Source organism: Trichomycterus rosablanca, chromosome 6 (genome assembly GCF_030014385.1).
Source record: "Trichomycterus rosablanca isolate fTriRos1 chromosome 6, fTriRos1.hap1, whole genome shotgun sequence".
In the NCBI taxonomy this organism is placed as follows: Eukaryota; Metazoa; Chordata; class Actinopteri; order Siluriformes; family Trichomycteridae; genus Trichomycterus; species Trichomycterus rosablanca.
In genome coordinates, this window is record NC_085993.1 from 7,707,999 (window position 1) to 7,729,244 (window position 21,246).

A 21,246-nucleotide genomic window follows, 5' to 3' on the forward strand; every position below is an offset into this window, starting at 1 on the left:
CTGCAGCACAGTGGCCAAGATCATCCAGCGTTTTAAAAGAGCAGGATCCACTCAGAACAGACCTCGCGTTGGTCGTCCAAAGAAGCTGAGTGCACGTGCTCAGCGTCACATCCAACTGCTGTCTTTGAAAGATAGGCGCAGGAGTGCTGTCAGCATTGATGCAGAGATTGAAAAGGTGGGGGGTCAGCCTGTAAGTGCTCAGACCATACGCCGCACACTACATCAAATTGGTCTGCATGGCTGTCACCCCAGAAGGAAGCCTCTTCTGAAGTCTCTACACAAGCAAGCCCGCAAACAGTTTGCTGAAGACATGTCAACAAAGGACATGGATTACTGGAACCATGTCCTATGGTCTGATGAGACCAAGATTAATTTGTTTGGTTCAGATGGTCTCAAGCATGTGTGGCGGCAATCAGGTGAGGAGTACAAAGATAAGTGTGTCATGCCTACAGTCAAGCATGGTGGTGGGAATGCCATGGTCTGGTGCTGCATGAGTGCAGCAGGTGTTGGGGGATTACATTTCATTGAGGGACACATGAACTCCAATATGTACTGTGAAATACTGAAGCAGAGCATGATCCCCTCCCTCCGGAAACTGGGTCGCAGGGCAGTGTTCCAGCATGATAATGACCCCAAACACACCTCTAAGACGACCACTGCTTTATTGAAGAGGCTGAGGGTAAAGGTGATGGACTGGCCAAGCATGTCTCCAGACCTAAACCCAATAGAACATCTTTGGGGCATCCTCAAGCGGAAGGTGGAGGAGCGCAAAGTCTCGAATATCCGCCAGCTCCGTGATGTCGTCATGGAGGAGTGGAAAAGCATTCCAGTGGCAACCTGTGAAGCTCTGGTAAACTCCATGCCCAGGAGAGTTAAGGCAGTTCTGGGAAATAATGGTGGCCACACAAAATATTGTCACTTCAGGAACTTTCACTAAGGGGTGTACTCACTTTTGTTGCCGGTGGTTTAGACATTAATGGCTGTATATTGAGTTATTTTGAGGGAAGAATAAATTTACACTGTTATATAAGCTGCACACAGACTACTTTTCATTGTGTCAAAGTGTCATTTTGTCAGTGTTGTCCCATGAAAAGATATACTTAAATATCTGCAGAAATGTGAGGGGTGTACTCACTTTTGTGATACACTGTATACAGGTGTACAGTACAACGAAATTCTTTCTGGGGTCAGAGCGCAGGGTCAGCTATTGTATGACGCCTGGCATGGCAGAGCTGGGATTTGAACTCTCAACCTTTTAGACTGCTGTTTTTGTGCCTTTGTGAAGTGAATGTGGTCCAGCTGAGACGCCAAGATTTACACTGGATATTGGGCACCATTAGGGTTCAGTTTGCACTTAAGCCCAGAATTAGCATACTCACTAAACCTAGCATGGAGTTTTGTAGTTTGTTTTGGTTGTGCAAGTTTCATTAATACAATTTACCATCACAAAATAAACTTGGGGGACAAGAAGTTGCCTGTCCTATTCGGAGTTGGCAAGCTAAGCTAACAACCTCCTTTTATAAACTGCTCCTTAATGAATTAATCACTGCAGCACTGGCATCGTTTCATGCAAAACCCCTCACACAGCAAGTCTAAAACGTTCAATTAGGCAGGAGTTATCACATAAAATCAGCACTGGTCCAAGGGCTTTACCATCATCGTTTTGGAACCAGTCACAGATGAAACCACAGTTCTTAGTTCTGCTTCCGTTAATATAATTTAATTGTGTTTTTACGAGGGATCTTCAAAAAGTTTCCGCACTTTTATATATTGGTTGAAAGCGGGGAGGGCGGGAGGAGTAGTAATTGGTCGTGTCTGAGAGAGAGCTTATAGTCCGGATTTAGCGCCATATGATTTCCAGCTTTGAGGGGAAGAAGATTTTCATGTGGTGATGATGTGAAAGCAGCGCTGCATCAGTGGCTACGCTTTCAATCAAAAACATTTTTTTGCTGATGACATTAAAAAGTTGGTACAGTGCTGAGAAAAGTGATGCCATTTGTTTTTAAAATTCTCAATAAATAGAGTTTAAAATGTGCTGAAACTTTTTGAAGAACTCTCATATATACTGTATATATATAGTTTAGGATATTCTTCAGATATCTTTGTACTTTGCATTTCCATGCCTTTAGCTCGTCCCCAACAAGCGTATCTTTTGGCAATGAGCCGCCTAACTCTAAAACTGATGGACTAAACATTAAAGTGGAGCCAATGAGCCCAGTGAATAGTTGGGGAAGAACCATGAGTCTCTAACTGAGCAAGCCTCTGGAGATGGCACTTCTCAATGGGGAGAACCCAAAAATGCGGAGTCTAAGGAATCTGGCTGGGATTCTGGTGGCATCTCTGGTTGGGGACAAGGTGGAAATGATACCAGATGGTACAGCACTGAGAAAAATACATCGGATGGTGACTGGAGAAAAGTGATATAATTTGTTTTTGAAATTCTTAATGAAGAACCCTCATATATATAGTTTAGGATATTCTTCAGATATCTTTGTACTTTGCATTTCCATGCCTTTAGCTTTGCACTCTTTATTTAAGTCCCTACAGGTTCTTCTGTTGACAGACTAAATGAATGTAAAAGTGCAGTCCCATTTGTAATCATAGTCCTGCTTTGTTTTTGTCTTCACAGTGCTGCCCAATCAGAGTGGCTGGGAGCTCGGCATGAGAATTCGCTTTGGTGCATCCTAATCAGCAGCAGTACTCGTTAGCATCAAGTAATCAATCGTGGGCGAAAACCGACGCCTAATCTTTGCCTTCCGTTACTCAGCAGTCATTAGAATGCACTTTGGACACTGACGCAGCAACAGTCTTTAATAGCAGCATGAGTATGGCTACAGGAGCTAGCCAGCACAGTCACTACGCAATCAACAAAGCCAGTGTTAATCACTCCTCAAGTATGGTTTCCAGTCAGGGTGGCCCCAACAGGGGTTGGGCCTCTGAGGGCAAAACTGACTTGCCCATGGGTAGCAGAGGCCAGCCCAACTGGGGCCCTTCTAATGTAAACTTGAACCCTAGTGCCAACCCTTCGGCATGGCCTGTACTTGGACATGAAGCCCCAGGGATGGGGTCTAGGCCTGGTAATATGGGTGGCCCAGGAGGTGTCGCACCAATTCAAGGCACCAATGGAAATGGCAGCCTTGTAGGAGATTGTGCCTGGGGAAACCCAGACACCCCTGAGCAGCACCAGTCCCCAACAAGCTTATCTTTTGGCATTGAGCCGCCTAACTCTAAAACTGATGGACTAAACACTAAAGTGGAGCCAATGAGCCCGGTGAATAGTTGGGGAAGAACCATGAGTCAGTCTCCAACTGAGCAAGCCTCTGGAGATGGCACTTCTCAATGGGGAGAACCCAAAAATGCAGAGTCTAAGGAATCTGGCTGGGATTCTGGTGGTAGCATCTCTGGTTGGGGACAAGGTGGAAATGATACCAGATGGAGTAACTGGAGCAAGCAGCCGAGCACTGAAGGTACAGGGTGGGATGCTGATGGTCCCACTCAGGAATCAATGAATACATGGGGCGCCAATGCTCCGGGCAGCGAAGGTAGCAAGGATGGCAGCGAAGGACACTCAGAAACGAGACAAAGGTCCTCCAGTATGGAAGCCCCACTTCTTCCAAGGCAGGACCTTGACCCTCGTGTGCTCTGCAACTCGGGTTGGGGTCAAACCCCGGTCCGTCAGCACACAGTTTGGGAAATGGATGAAAATCTTGCCTCCAAAGATGGGGGTGGGACAGAGACTTGGGGTAACACGCCTTCTACAGGATCATCACCTCCTCAGGCAGGATGTGCCAATCCCAACCTAAATGCTCCACCCAGGATGGAATCTGCAAATAAGAATGAGGGGCTTTCTCGAGCAACCACACGTTGGGAGAAACCAGCTTCACCAACAGGTTGGGGAGAGCCACCTGCTAATAAAAAGATGTCTAATGGTAGTTGGGGTGAACCTGAAGGCCCGAAACCTAAGGATTCGAGTGGGGGATCTTGGGGATCTGATGAGAAGTCTCCCAGCTGGAACGATGGTTCAAAGTCAGCTTCTGGAGATGGACCCAATGCTTCCTCAGGCTGGGGAAGCTGGGGAGAGCCTTCAGATGGAAAGATGAATGGCTCTCCTACTTCATCTTGGGATGGAGATGGAGGTAGCTGGAAGGAGCCCCAGAAAAGCTGGAGCAAAGCACCTCCTGCAGGAGGAGGAAACTGGCGAGACTCCCAACGCTCAAATGACACCACTGGCAAACCTCAAGAATCCAGCGGGGTTGTAAACATGGGGTCGTGGGGTGGGCCAAATACAGTCAAGCAAAGTGGCTCGAGCTGGAAGTCTACAGCAAGGCATGAAGCAGGAGAGGAAACCACTGGTTGGGAGGAACCTTCTCCTTCTTCCATTCGCCGCAAAATGGAGATTGATGATGGAACCTCTACCTGGGGGGATCCTAGCTCCTATCGGACGAGTGTAAACATGTGGGACAGGAATACCCCATCCTCACAGGGCAGCCACGGTAACGGCAACAGTGGCAACAACGTCAGCAACCACACAGGGCCAAACAACAACAATCATCAACAGGCTCACTCCAACAAGGGTCAGAACCACTCAGACGGTAGCAACAATGGCAACCAGCTAGGACCCCCTCACAACAGGATGCCCATGATAAACCCTGGTAAGTCCAGTGAATTGCTTAAACAGTGCAGTGAAAAAGTAAAGTTCAACCTCAACCCTCTTGTTGCAAACGATTGTCGCAACATAAAGTCGGGCACTTTTCAGAATTTACCCCCTCTCGTTTAGTATTTGGTTGGGTGACAACTCAGCAAAACTCGTCTGTAAAAGACTTGGTCCATGCATGTTTAGATTTGATCAACTTTTGGATCACACCCATGCTGAATTACTTGATGTTTGACAGTAAACCTGTATTCCAGCAGCTTCTTCTTTAGGGCAGATATGTTTTGGTCATTCTTAGATTGCATCAGAAGTCCGAATACATTTTTTAACAGGACTATTACAGTTTTTTTTAACCTTTAACCAGGGACCACAGATCCACATGTTTTTTCATATCAAACTAGCCCTAACTATATGGACACAAAGATTCACCATCTACCCTAATAAATATTTAAATATTTTGGAGCCCATGCTAAAGTTACATGACATCGTGGGTGGCACGGTGGCTAAGTTGGTAGCACTGTCGCCTCACAGCAAGAAAGTCCTGGGTTTGATCCCCAGGTGGGCCGGTCCGGGTTCTTTGTGTGGAGTTTGCATTTTCTCCCCGTGTCTGCGTGGGTTTCCTCTGGGAGCTCCGGTTTCCTCCCACAGTCCAAAGACGTGCAAGTGAGGTGAATTAAATATACAAAATTGTCCATCACTGTGTTTGACATTAAAAACTTGTGAACTGATGAATCTTGTGTAATGAGTAACTACCGTTTCTGTCATGAATGTAACCAAAGTGTAAAACATGATGTTAAAATCCTAATAAATAAATAAACATGTCATCTTAGAACTTCTAACACCACCAAGTTAATCTAGATTGTCCAGTTTGAAATTATTAAAGCCACTGTGGTCTTGGGAACACTCAGAGCTTTAGATGCCCTGATCTATGCCTCAAATTGAATTCCACAGACAGTTCCTTTGACTTATTGGCCTGGCTTTTGGCCCTGACAATGCTCCTTCTAGTCAAAATTGATTTAGATCGCAGCAGGTGGAGTCCACTTGAGTTTATTACATGTCTCAAGGATTGTTAAAGCAAACCGGATGCACCTGAGCAAAATGTTACCACAGCAAAGGGTCTAAATACTTTAGTAAATAAGAGATTTTTGGAAACACTCAATGATAATGATTTTATCATTTCCACATTAAATCCACAACAGGGTGTGAATAATTTCTGAATCTGCTGTACATCAGCTGTACGCTTTGAATTCCCTGAGACGGCTTGTTGATGTACTATATTGTTTAGCACGTTTGCCACATCAGATCTGCCTCTCCGAAGTAGGCTAGGAAAATCCCTGCTGTGTGTGTTCATGTATATCTATTAAGAACTTGGACAAGATTTCCCTGGTGTTTGATGATGCCAAGGCATTAGCATGGCTGCCAGGAGCGAGCTTAATGTTTGGAGTCCTGTTTCAGAGCTTTAACAGAACTCTGTGATGGCATCCATCCTGCTGTCTCTCGCTGCCAGCTGGCCTGAGGCCCGCAGCTGAAAAGAAATGTCCGCCTTGTGCTTGGCTCGACGGATTCGGCCCTCAGTCCCCATTCCTGGCCCCATGAAAGCTTTCTATTTCTGTTCTTGGCAGCGCTTAGGAACGATGGCGAACAAAGACATTTGCTGTCTGAGTTTCTCTGTCCTGCTGAGAACAGGATCTGTACCTTCTTTGTTTCTTTGATTTGTTTGAGTTCTTTACTCTTTTAGGCATTGTGCATATCTGTCCTATTAATATAAATCCTGAGGTTAAATCTTAAGCCTAAACTTAAGTAATGGTAGTATTAGATGTCACTTTGTTGACCCACATGCCGTAAAAATGATTGATTTTTTTTTTTTTAACTAATCCCTTACTTTGGGGCTTTACAGAATTCTTAAATGACTTTTAAAATTACCTTTAATGAAACGCTGGTTTGGTTGTTTTTAAAAGCTGTTTTGTTGTATTTACTTTTCCTTTAAACTACAGATTTAATAGACTTGATGTTTTATGAACTGTACTGACATCTGGTGGTGACTCTGCATCACTGCAGTTCCTCCTGTTTAACATTACAGAATCATTACAGGATCCCTGCAGGGCCTAGAATTTTATTAATATAAAGCCTTATTAAGTAATAAATTATCCTACCTTTAATTTCAGTGTATTTAAATTAACACTATAAACCAATGCATTTTAGTCCCATTAAATATTTCTATAAGATTAGGCTGCCATGATTATAAAACGTTAGCTTATGATTAATTGATGTACATATAATCGAGATAAACGATCACTTTTTATAGTAAGTTTATGTATTGGGGGTGACTTTTTTTCCACATGAGAAACACTTTACAAATTATGTTATAAAAGGGTATAACATTTATTTATTGATATTACAGTGCCAAATGAAGGGGGCAATTACTTTTTCACAGCACTAAATATACTTCTTATAAACACTCTTTATTCATCTGCTAATGACTGATATAAATATGTAATAATAATCATAATTAAATCTTGGGGATTTTTTTTAGGCTGGGGGGATCTGCCCAACGTCCAGTCCAAGTCAGATTGTCCCACCTGGGTGGAACCAGACTCTTCCAGCACCACAGTGGATAATGGAACTGCTACCTGGGGCAAATCACCCAAACTCAACAAAGTCTGGGGAGAGAATGGACATGAATCTACTGGATCCTACAGTAGAGGCTCGGGACCCTCCAAACCTGGTGAGTGAGAATAATGGAACTCACTTACTGTTTCTGGAAGCTTGTTTTAAAAGTTTAAAAGATATCAGTGTAAATTCACACTAAACTTGAGCCTTGTGCAGAGCAAGAGATGCAAAAGCAGCGTAATGCAACACCACGTCCAGTCACATTTGTAGTTCTGAATTCATATTTATTTATTTTAATTACGTACATTATTAATTACATGTCAGATGTTTTGAAGATTTTATTGAATTTTCTTACTATACCATTAAAGTAATCCCTGAACTACATTTGAAGAAGCAGTAAACACTTTACCAAGTATTACATTTGTGGCCTGTGGATGGCACAGCACTATAATCCACTAGCCCGCCACCACGGTGTGTTAGGTTTGGGCCCTGGCTGGGCCACAGACACAGTCGGCCATGTCTGCAGTAGAGAAATATGGTAAATCACCTCCTAGTCACTGAAACAGTGCTTAATGTTGTCTGGTTGAGACGTCTGTTTAAATATTGGAGGACTAGAAAGAGTAAATCGTGTTCCTCTATACATTAAAGCTTTCAGTTAAAATTCACCAGCAGTTGATGGCTTTACACGGGCTGGAGGAGGTGTGTACTAGCCTGTAGTCTTTTTCAGCAAGCATGGGTAGAGCAATAGGGAATCAGTAATGACCAAAAAAAGATAAAGAATTTAAGTTAAGGGTATGAGCCGACACCCTGAATTGCTGTTTTGCACTTTTCCAGCTCCCAAATCTATGCAAGAAGGCTGGGGGTCAGGCGGAGACGAGATGGGTGTCAGCAGCAGCCAGTGGGATGCTGAGGATGGGGACATGTGGACAAGTCCCACTTCTCAGGACAGTGCTTCCTCTTCTTGGAATCAGTCCAAGAAAGGAATACAGAAGGTACAAGACCAGTACATTCCATAATTATTTCTGTCTCTGTCTGGATGTTTATTATGGATTTTATTTAAAAAAGAAACTGTGTAAAAAATATACTGTCATAATTAGAAGCTGCTGGAACAACAGTGAATAGATTAACAGTACAGTGAGGTTTAGGTTGCCACAGGCTTAAAGAATGCCAGACAATGACACCCCTGTTCCTGATAGTTTGTTGTCCATGTGATCAGCAACAAACTTCAGCTGAGCTTTAGGGTGTCGGTTTTAAAGCATGCCATGATCAAGCTAGCGTGACTGTGTTCTTGCAGCTTCTGATGTTCTTGCAGTGTTCCAGTCAATCAGTCATAGTTGCAGAAATCATTAAAATCCTAAGACTGCTATGACTGCTATTGACTCTCGTTTTCTGTGTGTATTTTTTCCAGGTGAAGATCTCCAATAAACAGGATGATGTTTGGATCATGAACCGTCTGATCAAACAGCTCACAGATATGGGCTTTCCTGTAAGTTCCCAGTTTGTTTTTATAGCTGTCCCAATAATTATGGAACACTGTAACTATTTGAACATGTCATTATGGAGTTGCCCACTATTTGTGGCTTAACCTGTCTTCACTCAAAATAATGGAGTCTAACTGTAGAAGTGTGCTGATGGATGGGAGCGCCTGACTTGCAATCAGCATTCCAGTTCATCCTAGTGGATAAATCATTGGTGATACATTGGGCAGGACAATAGGATCTTCCAAAATAAATTTGTCAAATCATGTCTTGATACACCTGTTAGCAGCAAGTGTGAGTGAGTTTGGGTGAAAGGTTGGGGTGTACAGAGATACAGCCATGCTGGAACATGAAAAACCCTTTTCCAAACTGTTTCCACAAGGTTGAAAGCATATTAATCTGGTAAAATATTGTGTTCCTAAAACACTTGTACCCCTCAGTAAGGGGGTCCACATAATTTGGCCATATAGTATATCTCTGTATAGTAAATTAGAATTGTAATACAAATCCCCACTAGGGTGGTTGGCTTGTGCAGCGGTCTGTTATGCTAGCTCGCTACTGTAGAGACCAGGGTTCGAGTCTCAGTGGTGCCATCGGCCTGGTTTGGCACTCAAAAGACACAGACGTGTCTGAGGGAGAGAAGGCCAGATGGGATATCACCTTATTGCAGCAGCAACAGTGACTCCTGCTGTCTGGTCAAGGAGCCTGCATGTGGTGGAGGAACACTTCAGTATAGTGCGATCCTCTTTACATGTTATGACACTGTCCGGTCTGTTGTGTTTCAGAGGGATCCAGCAGAGGAGGCATTGAGAAGTAACAATATGAACCTGGACCAGGCTATGAGTAAGTCTTTCTCTCACACACACACACACACACACACACAAAATAGTCCCAATGGCTCATTTTGGTGGTTGTGTGTAGGTGCACTTCTGGAAAAGAAGGGTGATGGAGAAAAGCGAGGGATGAGGACGCTGATGTGTCGCCCACCAAACCTCTCTAAGGACTCTTTGGACCGAGCTCCCTTTATGGACAAGGTACACTTTCAGGCTCCTAGCTCCTCTGTTGTGAACTCTGTTGAGCTTGTTTTCTGTAGAGCGTTCTTTTAATGCCAAAACCACCTTGTTAGTCCGTGTTAGTCAGTGCTTACATTTAAGCTTGGATAAAAGTAGGTGCTTTGGAGGCATAAAGGTCTATTACTGCATCCCGCCATCGCTGAGATCTGTGATGTTTGTGCCGTGTTTACAGGATGGTGGATTATCAGATGACCCACCTGCATCACCATTTATTCATTCTCCTGGCCTCAAACTGACCAATGGCAGCCTTCCCAGCCACGGAGTGGGCGGAGTCTCGCCTGGACATAACATGCAAAACTTAAACAACAGACAGGTGAGTTACTAACACACATGATTATAAAAAAACTGCTAATATTGCTGTGTGTTTTTGATTGGCTGTTGGCTCGAAGCTTTTCCACATCTGCTTAGACTGGCAGGTCGTTTCTGGTTTGATTTGTGTTTTGGGGTTACTGTTGTAGCATAATCAGTATCTTGATCTAGTATCTTAAGTTTATTCATTAGAAAGTGGACGGTGAATTAACAAGATCACTTTGTAAAAGGTTTGCGGTGAAACACCATGTCACCAATGCTGGGCATTTTTTTCCACTTAATTTTAATCAACCACTTTATCCTGGTCTGGGTCACAGTGGGTCCGATTCAATCCAGAACCACTTGGCAAAAGGCATGAATACACCCTCAACAGGGTGCCAATCCCTCAACTGGAATTTTCATGCCATGTTTTTTAGATACTTTAAGTGTCTTGTCTATGAGTTGGAGCAATATACTGGTAAGAGCCACATGACTGGTAACAGCGGTGCCTGTATTTCAGGGGGTTTAATTCTGGGCTGGGCTATCAAATATAAAAGGTGCATGGTGGTACATCCGCTGTAAAAACTGTGACAAACACACATGGACAAGTGATTCGCTGTGGCGACGCCTAACGGGAGCAGCCGAAAGGAATAATGTATTTATTTATTTAAATGTTTCACCCCCGGAAAAGAACTAACAAACCAGATGTAGCCAGACAGTACAGACGCCCAGGGTTATAAACAATGCTGCACATGTACTCCTTCGAAACAGCTTGCATTGTTATCTCACTGCTTTTAATAATTCGTTGCACATACTAAAATATTAACTGGAAAAAAGTGTTGGAATAAAAAGAGTAAACACGTTCCCACGTCTGGTGTTTTATATGTATTATTTTCATATCTGAATTTGCGCTGTATACATTGTTCTACCTTTTTCTGTTAGATGAATGGAATGTTTGGCAGTAATGGAGCAGCACAGTCTCGGGCTCCGCCCCCTCAACCTCTAAGCTCCGCCCATCATTCTTCACTACGAGCTCAAGTGCCTCAGTTTCTCTCCCCTCAGGTGTGTAAAGTGGTTCATCCCAAACGTACTGTCCCAGAATTTCACTTTTACATTCCTAGACAAAACATTCTGTTAATATTCTATATCACAACCCAACATTGTACCACAACACATGTTCAGTAATCTTATTCCCACATTCCATACCATGCCCCAACATTCTACCACAACATTCCATTGAAACATCCCATATCCCCGTGTCTGCATGAGTTTCCTCCGTTAGCGCCTCCCACAGTCCAAAGACATGCAAGTAAGGTAAACTGGAGCTACAAAATTGTCCATGACTGTGTTTGACATTAAACTTGTGAACTGATGAATCATGTGTAATGAGTAACTACCGTTCTTGTCATGAATGTAACCAAAGTGTAAAACATGACGTTAAAATCCTAATAAACAAACAAATATTAATATTTCATGCCATATTCCAACATTCTGTTCAAACATATCATTCCTCCATGTTATATTTGGGGAGTTTTTCCTGTCATTGTCACCCTTGGCTGCTCATCAGGGAATTTGTTTTTGGAACCTGTAAAGTTGCTTTGAGAAAATGTCCACTGTAAAAAAAAAAAATCTGACCTGACTATTTTATCATTCTATGCTAAATCCAAAGACTGTTAGAATTTAGAATGAAACCACATTTTGCCTCATCGTTCTCTATCATAGACTTTCATTCCAGTCCCACTTTGTTCCAACATTTTTGCCTCGACTTTAACATTTTATCCAGACTTTTCTTTTACTGCCTCAGTGCTTCTGTCCAACTCTAGTTTGAGCTTTGTTTTTTTTTGTTTTTTAGGTTCAAGCACAGCTCTTACAGTTTGCAGCAAAAAACATTGGACTGAATCCTGCACTTTTAACCTCACCGATAAACCCTCAACACATGACCCTGCTCTACCAACTCCAGCAGCTACAAATGGTGAGAAACTGGGAGTGAGTCAGTAAAGAGTAGGAAGAATAAGGCAAGAAATGGAAGGGGTCTCAGTGAGGGGTTTTGTATGTGTGTCTTATGTCTGTGTGGGCTTTCTTTTGGTGGTTCAGTTTCCTTACAACTCTCAAAACATGCAGGTGGACTTATATAAATTCTCCCAGAGTATGAATGAGTAAGGGTCAGTCACTAGTACAGACAGTAGCAGTTTTTGGTGTTCATTCTTTCTGTCTTTGTTTTTTCTTATTTTCTCTCTCTTTCTGTTGCTCAGGCGTACCAGCGTTTGCAGATTCAGCAGCAGATGATGCAGGCTCAGCGAAATGTTTCTGGTCCCATCAGACAGCAGGAGCAGCAAGTGAGTCTTTTTAATTACAATTTTATATCAGTTTAAAATTTATACTATTTTAGGAAATGATGAGCACCCCTAAACTTCCCCTCCGAACATTACAACCCAATCTTTCCCCAAACTGTCAAAGATTTTCGCACAAACTTTACTACCCTGGCCACTAATGTTACTTATGTCATGCTGCTATGTAGATGCACTATATAGCCAAAAGTATTTGGATGTTTGATAATAAGCTTGTTGGACATCCTATTTATATGATAATATTCAAATAGAGAATAATATAGAAATAATATTAAAATAGAGTAATCTTTATGTGATTTTTAGCTATAACAATGTCCATGTAAATTTTTGTCCATTTGTATGGCTGGTTATTGATGTTTCAGGTCATTCCAAAGCTGTTTAGTGGCCACACCTGCTGCTAACAGGTATAAAAAAAATCAGTATATTATGTACTTTGGGGAAACAATATAGGAACATCCAGGGCAAAGGCATGGTTTGACAACCCCCCTTTGAACACCTTTGGGATGAATTGTAATTGAAACGTTCATGGCAAGCCAGGCTTTCAAATCCAGCTTCACCATCTTCCATCAAATGCACTATAGACTAAATAGGCCTATATTGCCGCAGACACAATACAAAATCTTCTGAAAAGCCTTTTCAAAAGATTGGAACTGTCCCAATAACAATTAGGACATCCCTAAACTTTACCACACCCTAAAGGCTTGTATCTAAACCTTAACCAACTATTTTTGTTCCACTTTGTGTTCAGGTTGCACGTACAATCTCCAACATGCAGCAGCAGATTCAGCAGCACCAGAGGCAGTTAGCTCAGGCTTTACTGATAAAGCAGCAGCAGCAGCAGGCCTCGTCTGCCCACTCTTACCCCAGCCTCGGCAAGCCTAACCTGGACACCTTCCCTGGAAACACTCACGCTTCTCCAGGCCTTTCCATCTCTGACCTGCACACCAAAGAGCAGCACAATTCTTCTGGTTCCTTCAGCTCCTATCCTCTGTGTAAGAAACACTTCAGTATATTCCTACCTCATTCAAACATTAATAAACAATGAAAATCAGCATTAAAATCAGTGTAAATATACACATATATTCATGATGCCGTTTACACATGTCCTGTATGGAAGAGAATGTCTCTCTTTTTTGGGCAAAGTTGTCTGGTGCCGTATGTAATCTTCCTTGTTACATAAGACCAAACACCAGAATGGATATTCAGTCAGTTTTAAGGTTGTTTTTAACTGACTTAAAAAAAAAAAAAAAAAAAAAAAAAACAGTAGAGAGCCAGGCCTTCTTGTCCAGCATCTTTCAAATGCTCTTTTAACTAAATTGGCACATATTTTCACGGACACACTCCAAAATACTGGGAAGCCTTCCAAATAGAGTGGAGGCTGTTATTGGTGCAAATAAGTGTTTTAAAAGCGGTCGTTTGAGAAGCTCATCATATGGCGTCCACATACTTTTGCAGCAGAAGAACAGTGAGACTTGTGGATGTAAAAATCTTCCCTGAAGCAGGTGATGATGGTACTTGTACTTGTTTTTGCTTCTGTAGCTGGTCTGAATGGCAATGTTGGTGTAGGCTGTATTGAGACTCTGAAGGATGCTCTGCCCCAACCCCAGTCCCGTTTGTCCCAGTGGACCCACACCAGCACCATGGAACCCATCAGCACCTCCACCAGTCCAAGTAAATACACCACAATAACAATCCAGTCTTACACTGACATCACCCAGCACAGAACCCACAATCATAACACAAAATAATATCACATGTACAGTAATTTTCCCCTTTTCCTGATTTTCTGTTTTTGCACATTTTGTATTTTTTGTTGAACTTGTATACATCTGATTAGATTTATAGACTTTACACTGAGAAGTTGTATAATAATATTCTGCATGGTCAACTGGTTTGTTGCGTTTTCTCTCTCAGGTACTCCGTCCTCCACCCACGCTGCCAACGTTAAACCAGTGATGGACTCCTTCGGTCCTTATAACCTGATCTCCAACTCTCAATCTCCCAGCAGCCCCTTGGGGGCGCCAGAGAACTGGACTCCAGGCAAAAATACAGACAAAATGGCAAATGGGACGAACATCAACTGGCCTCCAGGTAAAAGAAAAACAACACACTGATCACTGTCATTATTATACATCATTACTACACCTAGAGCATCACATTTATTACATAACCGTCATGTACTCATATACACGTGGACACCTGGCTTTGGACATCCCATTCTAAAACATGGACATCAATATGAAATCCTTCACACCATGCAGTTATAGCTGCCTCAACCTTTCTGAGAAGGTTTCCCACAGTATTTCTGACTCTGTGTTCTGGTCTATGTTCTGTCTGTGGGAATTTGTGCTGCATTTTTGAGGTCAGTCACTGATTTTGAAGGTCTGGCTCTCAGTCAGTGTTCCAGTTCATCTTAAAAGTGTGCAGTGTTGTTAGAGCTCTGTGCCAGCCACTGGAGTTCCTCTGCACCAAACTGGTTAAACATGACTTTACGGCGTATAAAAGACCTAATACGACACTAACCACTGCTGTAAAACCTAATTCTAATGTTTAGAAAGAGTGTCCACATACTTCTAGCTATATAGCAAACATAACACTTACGTACATCTGATGTCTAATTTATTTACAAGTGTTTGAAATGATTCTCTCCTTTTTATCTGCTCAGAGTTTTGTCCAGGAGTTCCATGGAAAGGTTTGCAGAATATCGACCCTGAGTCCGACCCAAACGTGACCCCAGGAAGTGTTTCTGGAGGCCCCACAATCAATACCAACATTCAGGATGTTAATCGCTACCTGCTGCGGGACAGAAACGGAGGTGAGAGTACGATCGATTTGAACACTAGTGCTCTCCTCTGAGAGTGTTGGGCTGCTGGTTCAAAACATGTCAGCACTTTATATTGAAGGAAGCACGTGCTAGCCCTGACCCTCCCAGACTGGGGTGTGTGTTTCAGAAGAGGCAGAGGTTTTGGGTGATTTTGGTGGGATTTAGTCATGACTAAATTGTTGGGCTGTTATTGGTTATCCCTCATTTCTTTGATCTTCTGTCTCTCAGGTAAGCTGATGGACCTGAAGTCCACCTGGTCTGCAGCTCCTGCCCCACACACTCAGTCCTCATTGTCCAGTGAGATGTGGAAGGTTCCTCCGGGTGGGCGGAGCTCTACGGGGATGCCACGTCCTCCACCGGGCCTCACCAATAACAAACACAACAACAACTGGACACCAGGAGTGCTGAGCCACAGCTGGAGCCGGGAATACTCCTCAGGTTTCTGTTCTACTCTTCTCTCTTTTTTCTCTTCTTTTTTCTCTTCTTTCTGTTCCTTTTTCTCTTTCTGTTCTTTTTCTCTTTCTGTTCTTTTTCTCTTCTTTTCTCTTCTTTCTGTTCTTTTTCTCTTTCTGTTCTTTTTCTCTTCTTTTCTCTTCTTTCTGTTCTTTTTCTCTTTCTGTTCTTTTTCTCTTCTTTTTTCTTCTTTCTGTTCTTTTCTCTCTTCTTTCTGTTCTTTTTTTCTCTTTGTTCTTTTTTCTCTTCTTTCTGTTCTTTTCTCTTCTTTCTGTTCTTTTCTCTCTTCTTTCTGTTCTTTTTTTGTCTTTGTTCTTTTTTCTCTTCTTTCTGTTCTTTTCTCTTCTTTCTGTTCTTTTCTCTCTTCTTTCTGTTCTTTTTTTCTCTTTCTGTTCTTTTTTTCTCTTTCTGTTCTTTTTTCTCTTCTTTCTGTTCTTTTCTCTTCTTTTTGTTCTTTTTTCTCTTCTTTTTGTCCTTTTTTCTCTTTTTGTCCTTTTTTCTCTTCTTTCTGTTATTTTTCTCTTCTTTCTGTTCTTTTTTCTCTTCTTTCTGTTATTTTTCTCTTCTTTTTGTTCTTTTTTCTCTTCTTTCTGTAATTTTTTCTCTTCTTTCTGTTCTTTTTCTCTTCTTTTTTTCTTCTTTCTGTTCTTTTTTTTCTTTTCTTTGTTATTTTTCCTCCTTTCTGTTCTTTTTTCTCTTCTTTCTGTTTTTTTCTCTCTTCTTTCTGTTCTTTTTTTCTCTTTCTGTTCTTTTTTCTCTTCTTTCTGTTATTTTCTCTCTTCTTTCTGGTTTTTTTTTCTTTGCTTTCTGTTATTTTTTTCTCTTTTTGTTCTTTTTTCTCTTCTTTCTGTTCTTTTTTCTCTTCTTTCTGTTATTTTTCTCTTCTTTTTGTTCTTTTTTCTCTTCTTTCTGTTATTTTTTCTCTTCTTTCTGTTATTTTTTCTCTTTGTTCTTTTTTCTCTTTGTTCCTTTTCCTCTTTTTTTGTTCTTTTTTGTCTTCTTTTTGTTCTTTTTCTTTTCTTTCTGTTCTTTTTTGTCTTTTTACATCTTAAATGATTAACCGATTCAAATCGCGGCACATGCGCACCGATTTTTAACTGTCTTCCGGTGCACCGTTACATCCCTAGAAAATACTAAACTTCACACAGACAGGAAATGAAGCTTAGGCTGGAGCTGTGCAGCATCAACCTCTATTTAAAAAGATTCTCTCTCTCTCTCGCTCTCTCTCTCTCTCTCTCTGTTTCTTTCCTTCAGAGGGTGCTGGTTGGAGTTCAGAAAGCTCCAGTAGGACCAGCAGCTGGCTCGTGCTTAGGAATCTGACTCCTCAGGTAGGGGCACTTTTTAAATTTTAACTTAGAACACAGCCAGTCAGATGTTTACAGATGTAATTCTGATTAAAAGAGGCAGTTCGTGTAGTGATGTGTGTGTGTGTGTGTTACAGATTGACGGTTCCACCCTCAGGACTTTGTGCATGCAGCATGGTCCTCTCATCACGTTCCACCTGAGTCTGGCACAGGGGAACGCTCTGGTGCGCTACAGCTCAAAAGAGGAAGCAGCTAAAGCTCAGAAATCTCTGCACATGTGAGAACATTTACACTTTCCTTACTGTAAACACAAACACACACACACTAATACACAATCAGACACACTAACACAATCTTACACACAATTTTGTCACGTTTCTGCTGCACGCCACCCTGTGGAATGGTGCGTCTTTAAATCTGTGATCTACATTCAGTGGTTGTTTCCTTTGCTGAGTGACCAGTACTGTATCTAAGCAGCCATGCAAAATGTAGTTACTGTTCACGGCCAGGGACCAAGTGAACCGGAGCAGGCCGTATGGGTCAAATACACTCATCACAGAGTCACCACTGGAATGAGACGATACAGCGCCATGTCAACAGCAATTGGTTTGGTTCGCCAGACTGCTATGGCAGATACTTACCAGAAGTTTGGTGATGTAATACCAGAAAAAACATAAATCCAGTAAAATCCATGTGGTACCAGAGGTTATCAAAGCGGTGCAGTGACAAGAATAAATGTAATTGGGGCTACAGAACAATTCAAGAGCTGCAGCCGGGCAAACCAACAATCGTCCTGGTTATTATTCTTTTTCATTTTTACCTCTGGGGATTGGAACCCTGAATCTCAGGGGTAATGGGCTAGCTCAGTTTACCGCTATGCCACCTGAGCAACCTCCTCCTGATACCACAGCCTCACTTTTAGTGACTCTTCCTGTTTTTAGTGGTTCAGTGTGCAATTTTAAACGAACAGTGGTACATCAGGTACTGTCCACATAGTTCTGGATTTGGATGTGAGTGTGTCTATCATACTGTGCATAACAGTACAGACAGATTTAGGAATACACAAACGTAGATAATTTGCAGACGTTTTTGGATGACAGCACAGTAAAATGGATAAAACTCATAATAACAATGTTTAATATTTTTTTCCAGGTGCGTTCTGGGTAACACCACCATTCTAGCAGAGTTTGCCGGAGAAGAGGAAGTGACACGCTTTTTCTCTCAGGCTCAGTCTTTCCCTCCCTCCAGTGGCTCCACACACCCCTCCCTGGGTCAGTGGGGCACAGCGGGCGCTAAAGGAAGCGGAAACCCTTCTGGAGGAGGAACCAACGGTGCTGGGCCGGAGATGCTGTGGGGTGGAGTTCAGCAACCCTACTCCAGTCTGTGGGGGCCAATCAATGTGAACGGAGAGGAGACAAGGGTGATGGGGAGCCCCGTCCCAATTAATACCCTGCTGCCGGGGGACCTGCTGAGCGGAGAAAACATGTAGAAAACAACACGTGGGTAAAAAAAAAAAACAACAACAAAGAAATAATCAGCAAATCAGTGTGAGGATAATCACTTTACATGGAGATGTTTTTAACAGAAAAAAGCAAAAAAAAAAAACTTCCCAAAAAAAAGACATTAAAGTAGAAGTAGATTTTACAACTGGATAAATGTTTTAGAGACTTTAGAGGAAGTGAAGATTGAGGAAAAACGGACACCTTGGATGTTTTGTATCATTTCTTTTTTTCTCTTTTGAAGCAAAGAAAGTCAGGCGGCCACTATTAACCAAGAGCAAACCTCATGCCGTCCTGACTCTCCTGATTTGAACCTCTCTACCTTTTCTTGAATTCTTCAAAACTTTTTAACCTTAAGTGCTCTCGTTTTCATTCATATTTCTAAAAAAAAAAACGACTAAAGAAGGTTGCACACTTCTGTTTCTGAGCCAGCGATTTGGAACAGAGCAAGAACAAGACCAAGACCAATCAGCTGCATTTTATTCCAGTATTTACAAAGAACTGAGATACACTGACTCGTTTTTGATATATTTGATCAAAAATAATCAAAACGTGAATGCAGGAACTTGACCAAGCGTCTGTTACAAGCCACTGTAAAAAAAAAAAATCCTCATCGGGAATATTTCCAACCCGACCGGATGGATTTCAATGCCGAATCATTTAAAATGTATTTTTGGATCCTGTGTTGGACGAAAAAAAAAATTCTCGTCCTTGTGTTGCTTTGTGCAATATAAGCATTGGCTGCTTATTCTTCCGTCCTCACTGATGCTCTTTTTTCCCTTTACTCTTGTTTTCGTGTTGAATCTGTTTTGTTACGTCTGTGTTAGCTACAAAGACAAAGTAACTTGTGGACTTCTTTACCTCCCGGGTCTCTGATTTACTGGACTCGGCATGATTTCAGGCACAACACCAAATTATCCTAATGCAGTATGAAAAGTTTTGAGGGGGGTTAATGAAGCACTTATGGACGCTCAAAATGCAATGCCAATAGAGTGACTGTTTAAAACTTAAAAAAAAAAAAAAAGCTGAAGAAAAAAGTTTTGATATTTAAAATTCTCTTTTGTTTTTGTGTCCTTCAAAGGACTTAAATGCATTTTTAAAAAGACTAAATCTACAATCAGACTGAAGATCACAATACATTTTCATACGTTTTTTTCTTCTTTTTTGAATCTTTTCTGAATAAATCACAGTGAATGTCATCTCCAAACTGTTCATGGCCTTCACCGTGTCCGGAAACTGACCGGTAACGGATTAACTAGATTATTCAGCAAGGATGGAAACATGGTTCCGAAAGCTGACATGGAACAGTATTGTAACGGTGATGTCACAATGACTGAATACTGTGACCTCATGGAACACAATGTGATGTCACCAAGTGCAGCATCATGCAATGTCGTGTTGGCTTCAGAATGCCATGTGGAAAGTTATGTGATGTCACGATGCAGTGATCTCACGATGCGCTTCGTCATGTGATGTTACAGAGACGAGAAAGCAGCACTGTTACAATGTACGATGTCATAAAGGTGAAAAAAAGCAGTGGTGTCACAGTGACAAAAGGCTCCAGTGGCACAGAGTCACAAGATGTGGTGATGGATTGCAGCGTTATCTTAATATTCAACATCTTGTGATGTCGTGTGCTCACTCGGGGTACGGTGATGCCACATTGATGAACTGCAGTTACGGAACTGCAGCAGTGGCGAGTGCGGTATGAACTCGTGCTGTCATGGAGATGTATGCAAAACGGTGGCGTCACAGCAGTGATGTGGTGCTGCAATGTTTGATGCCGTGTGATGTCACAGGGATGCAGTCTAACATCAGATCACAGGACGTCAAAGACTGCAGCCGTGTCACGTGATGCTGTAGCAATGGAACGCAAAACGATGTCACAGTGATGGAACGCAGCAGTGTCCCAGTTACTGTGAATGCAGTGATGTCACAATGTGTGACGTCACAACATCTATTTTCTTTGACAATGACGTCGTGCAGCGATGTTACAATGACAGTGCTGTGATGTCACAGTGCTGGAACAAATGCCGCAGTCCTGCAGCTTCGCAAAGGTTCTGCAATGTCACAAAACGTTGCCCTATTCCCCGTTCCCTACAAAAAGCACAGTGCATTATGGGTAATCTGCAAGGCTAGGATGCAACTCTTCGACACTAACTGCTGCAGTGCACTGTAGAGCTTGACGAGTGCACTGGAAGTTATTTTCCGACTGCAAAATAACAAACTAGGAAAACTGTGAACTGCGTAGGGAACACAGTAGGATTTCGGGCGTGGTCATGGAATGTCCTTAATGTTTTCATCACTAATCAAAGCCAAAATGAGAGCTCACGCCTCACTGCACCTTCAGCAGGAAACTGAGACTCCACAGATCTGGAGTTGATCCCACATATGGGTTTGTCTGGGTTTTTTCTGTGTTCTTTTTAAATGTACTGCACATTTCTGGAGCCCTGCAGTGTTTATATGCACAAACACTTCCTGTCCTGTGTAACAACAAGAAAGATTTACTGTCGGCCATATTGATTTTTTTTTTTCTTTTTTTTTATGTGAAAACTAATGAATTTTGCATTTTGTGTGACAGAGTTCTGTAAAAAATTCCATACAGGCTCCTAAATTTCTGTTTGTGTTCATTCTCAGAGCTGCTAGCGTCCTCTTCCTGCCTGTTTGCAGCCTCTATCCTCTTAGCATTAGTGAGAGTTAATAATAATAAATGAGCGA

At 42.1% G+C, this 21,246-nt stretch overlaps 1 protein-coding gene across 2 annotated transcripts in view; it reads left to right on the forward strand.

Annotated features, from left to right (window-relative positions):
• tnrc6c2 (trinucleotide repeat containing adaptor 6C2) overlaps positions 1-19,658 on the forward strand; it is a 42,244-nt gene extending 22,586 nt beyond the window's left edge. For both annotated transcript variants that reach the window (XM_062997347.1, XM_062997348.1), the window contains 18 exons: positions 2,630-4,652; positions 7,185-7,376; positions 8,096-8,253; positions 8,670-8,747; positions 9,525-9,582; positions 9,661-9,773; positions 9,985-10,125; positions 11,043-11,162; positions 11,953-12,072; positions 12,353-12,436; positions 13,197-13,440; positions 13,988-14,119; positions 14,363-14,539; positions 15,114-15,263; positions 15,501-15,710; positions 16,980-17,053; positions 17,167-17,306; positions 18,182-19,658. In XM_062997347.1, coding sequence (XP_062853417.1) covers positions 2,822-4,652; positions 7,185-7,376; positions 8,096-8,253; positions 8,670-8,747; positions 9,525-9,582; positions 9,661-9,773; positions 9,985-10,125; positions 11,043-11,162; positions 11,953-12,072; positions 12,353-12,436; positions 13,197-13,440; positions 13,988-14,119; positions 14,363-14,539; positions 15,114-15,263; positions 15,501-15,710; positions 16,980-17,053; positions 17,167-17,306; positions 18,182-18,518 — 4,359 coding nt within the window. In that variant the 5' untranslated portion in view covers positions 2,630-2,821 and the 3' untranslated portion in view covers positions 18,519-19,658. The remainder of the gene's footprint in view (positions 1-2,629; positions 4,653-7,184; positions 7,377-8,095; positions 8,254-8,669; positions 8,748-9,524; positions 9,583-9,660; positions 9,774-9,984; positions 10,126-11,042; positions 11,163-11,952; positions 12,073-12,352; positions 12,437-13,196; positions 13,441-13,987; positions 14,120-14,362; positions 14,540-15,113; positions 15,264-15,500; positions 15,711-16,979; positions 17,054-17,166; positions 17,307-18,181) is intronic.
• The last annotated feature ends 1,588 nt before the right edge of the window (positions 19,659-21,246 follow it).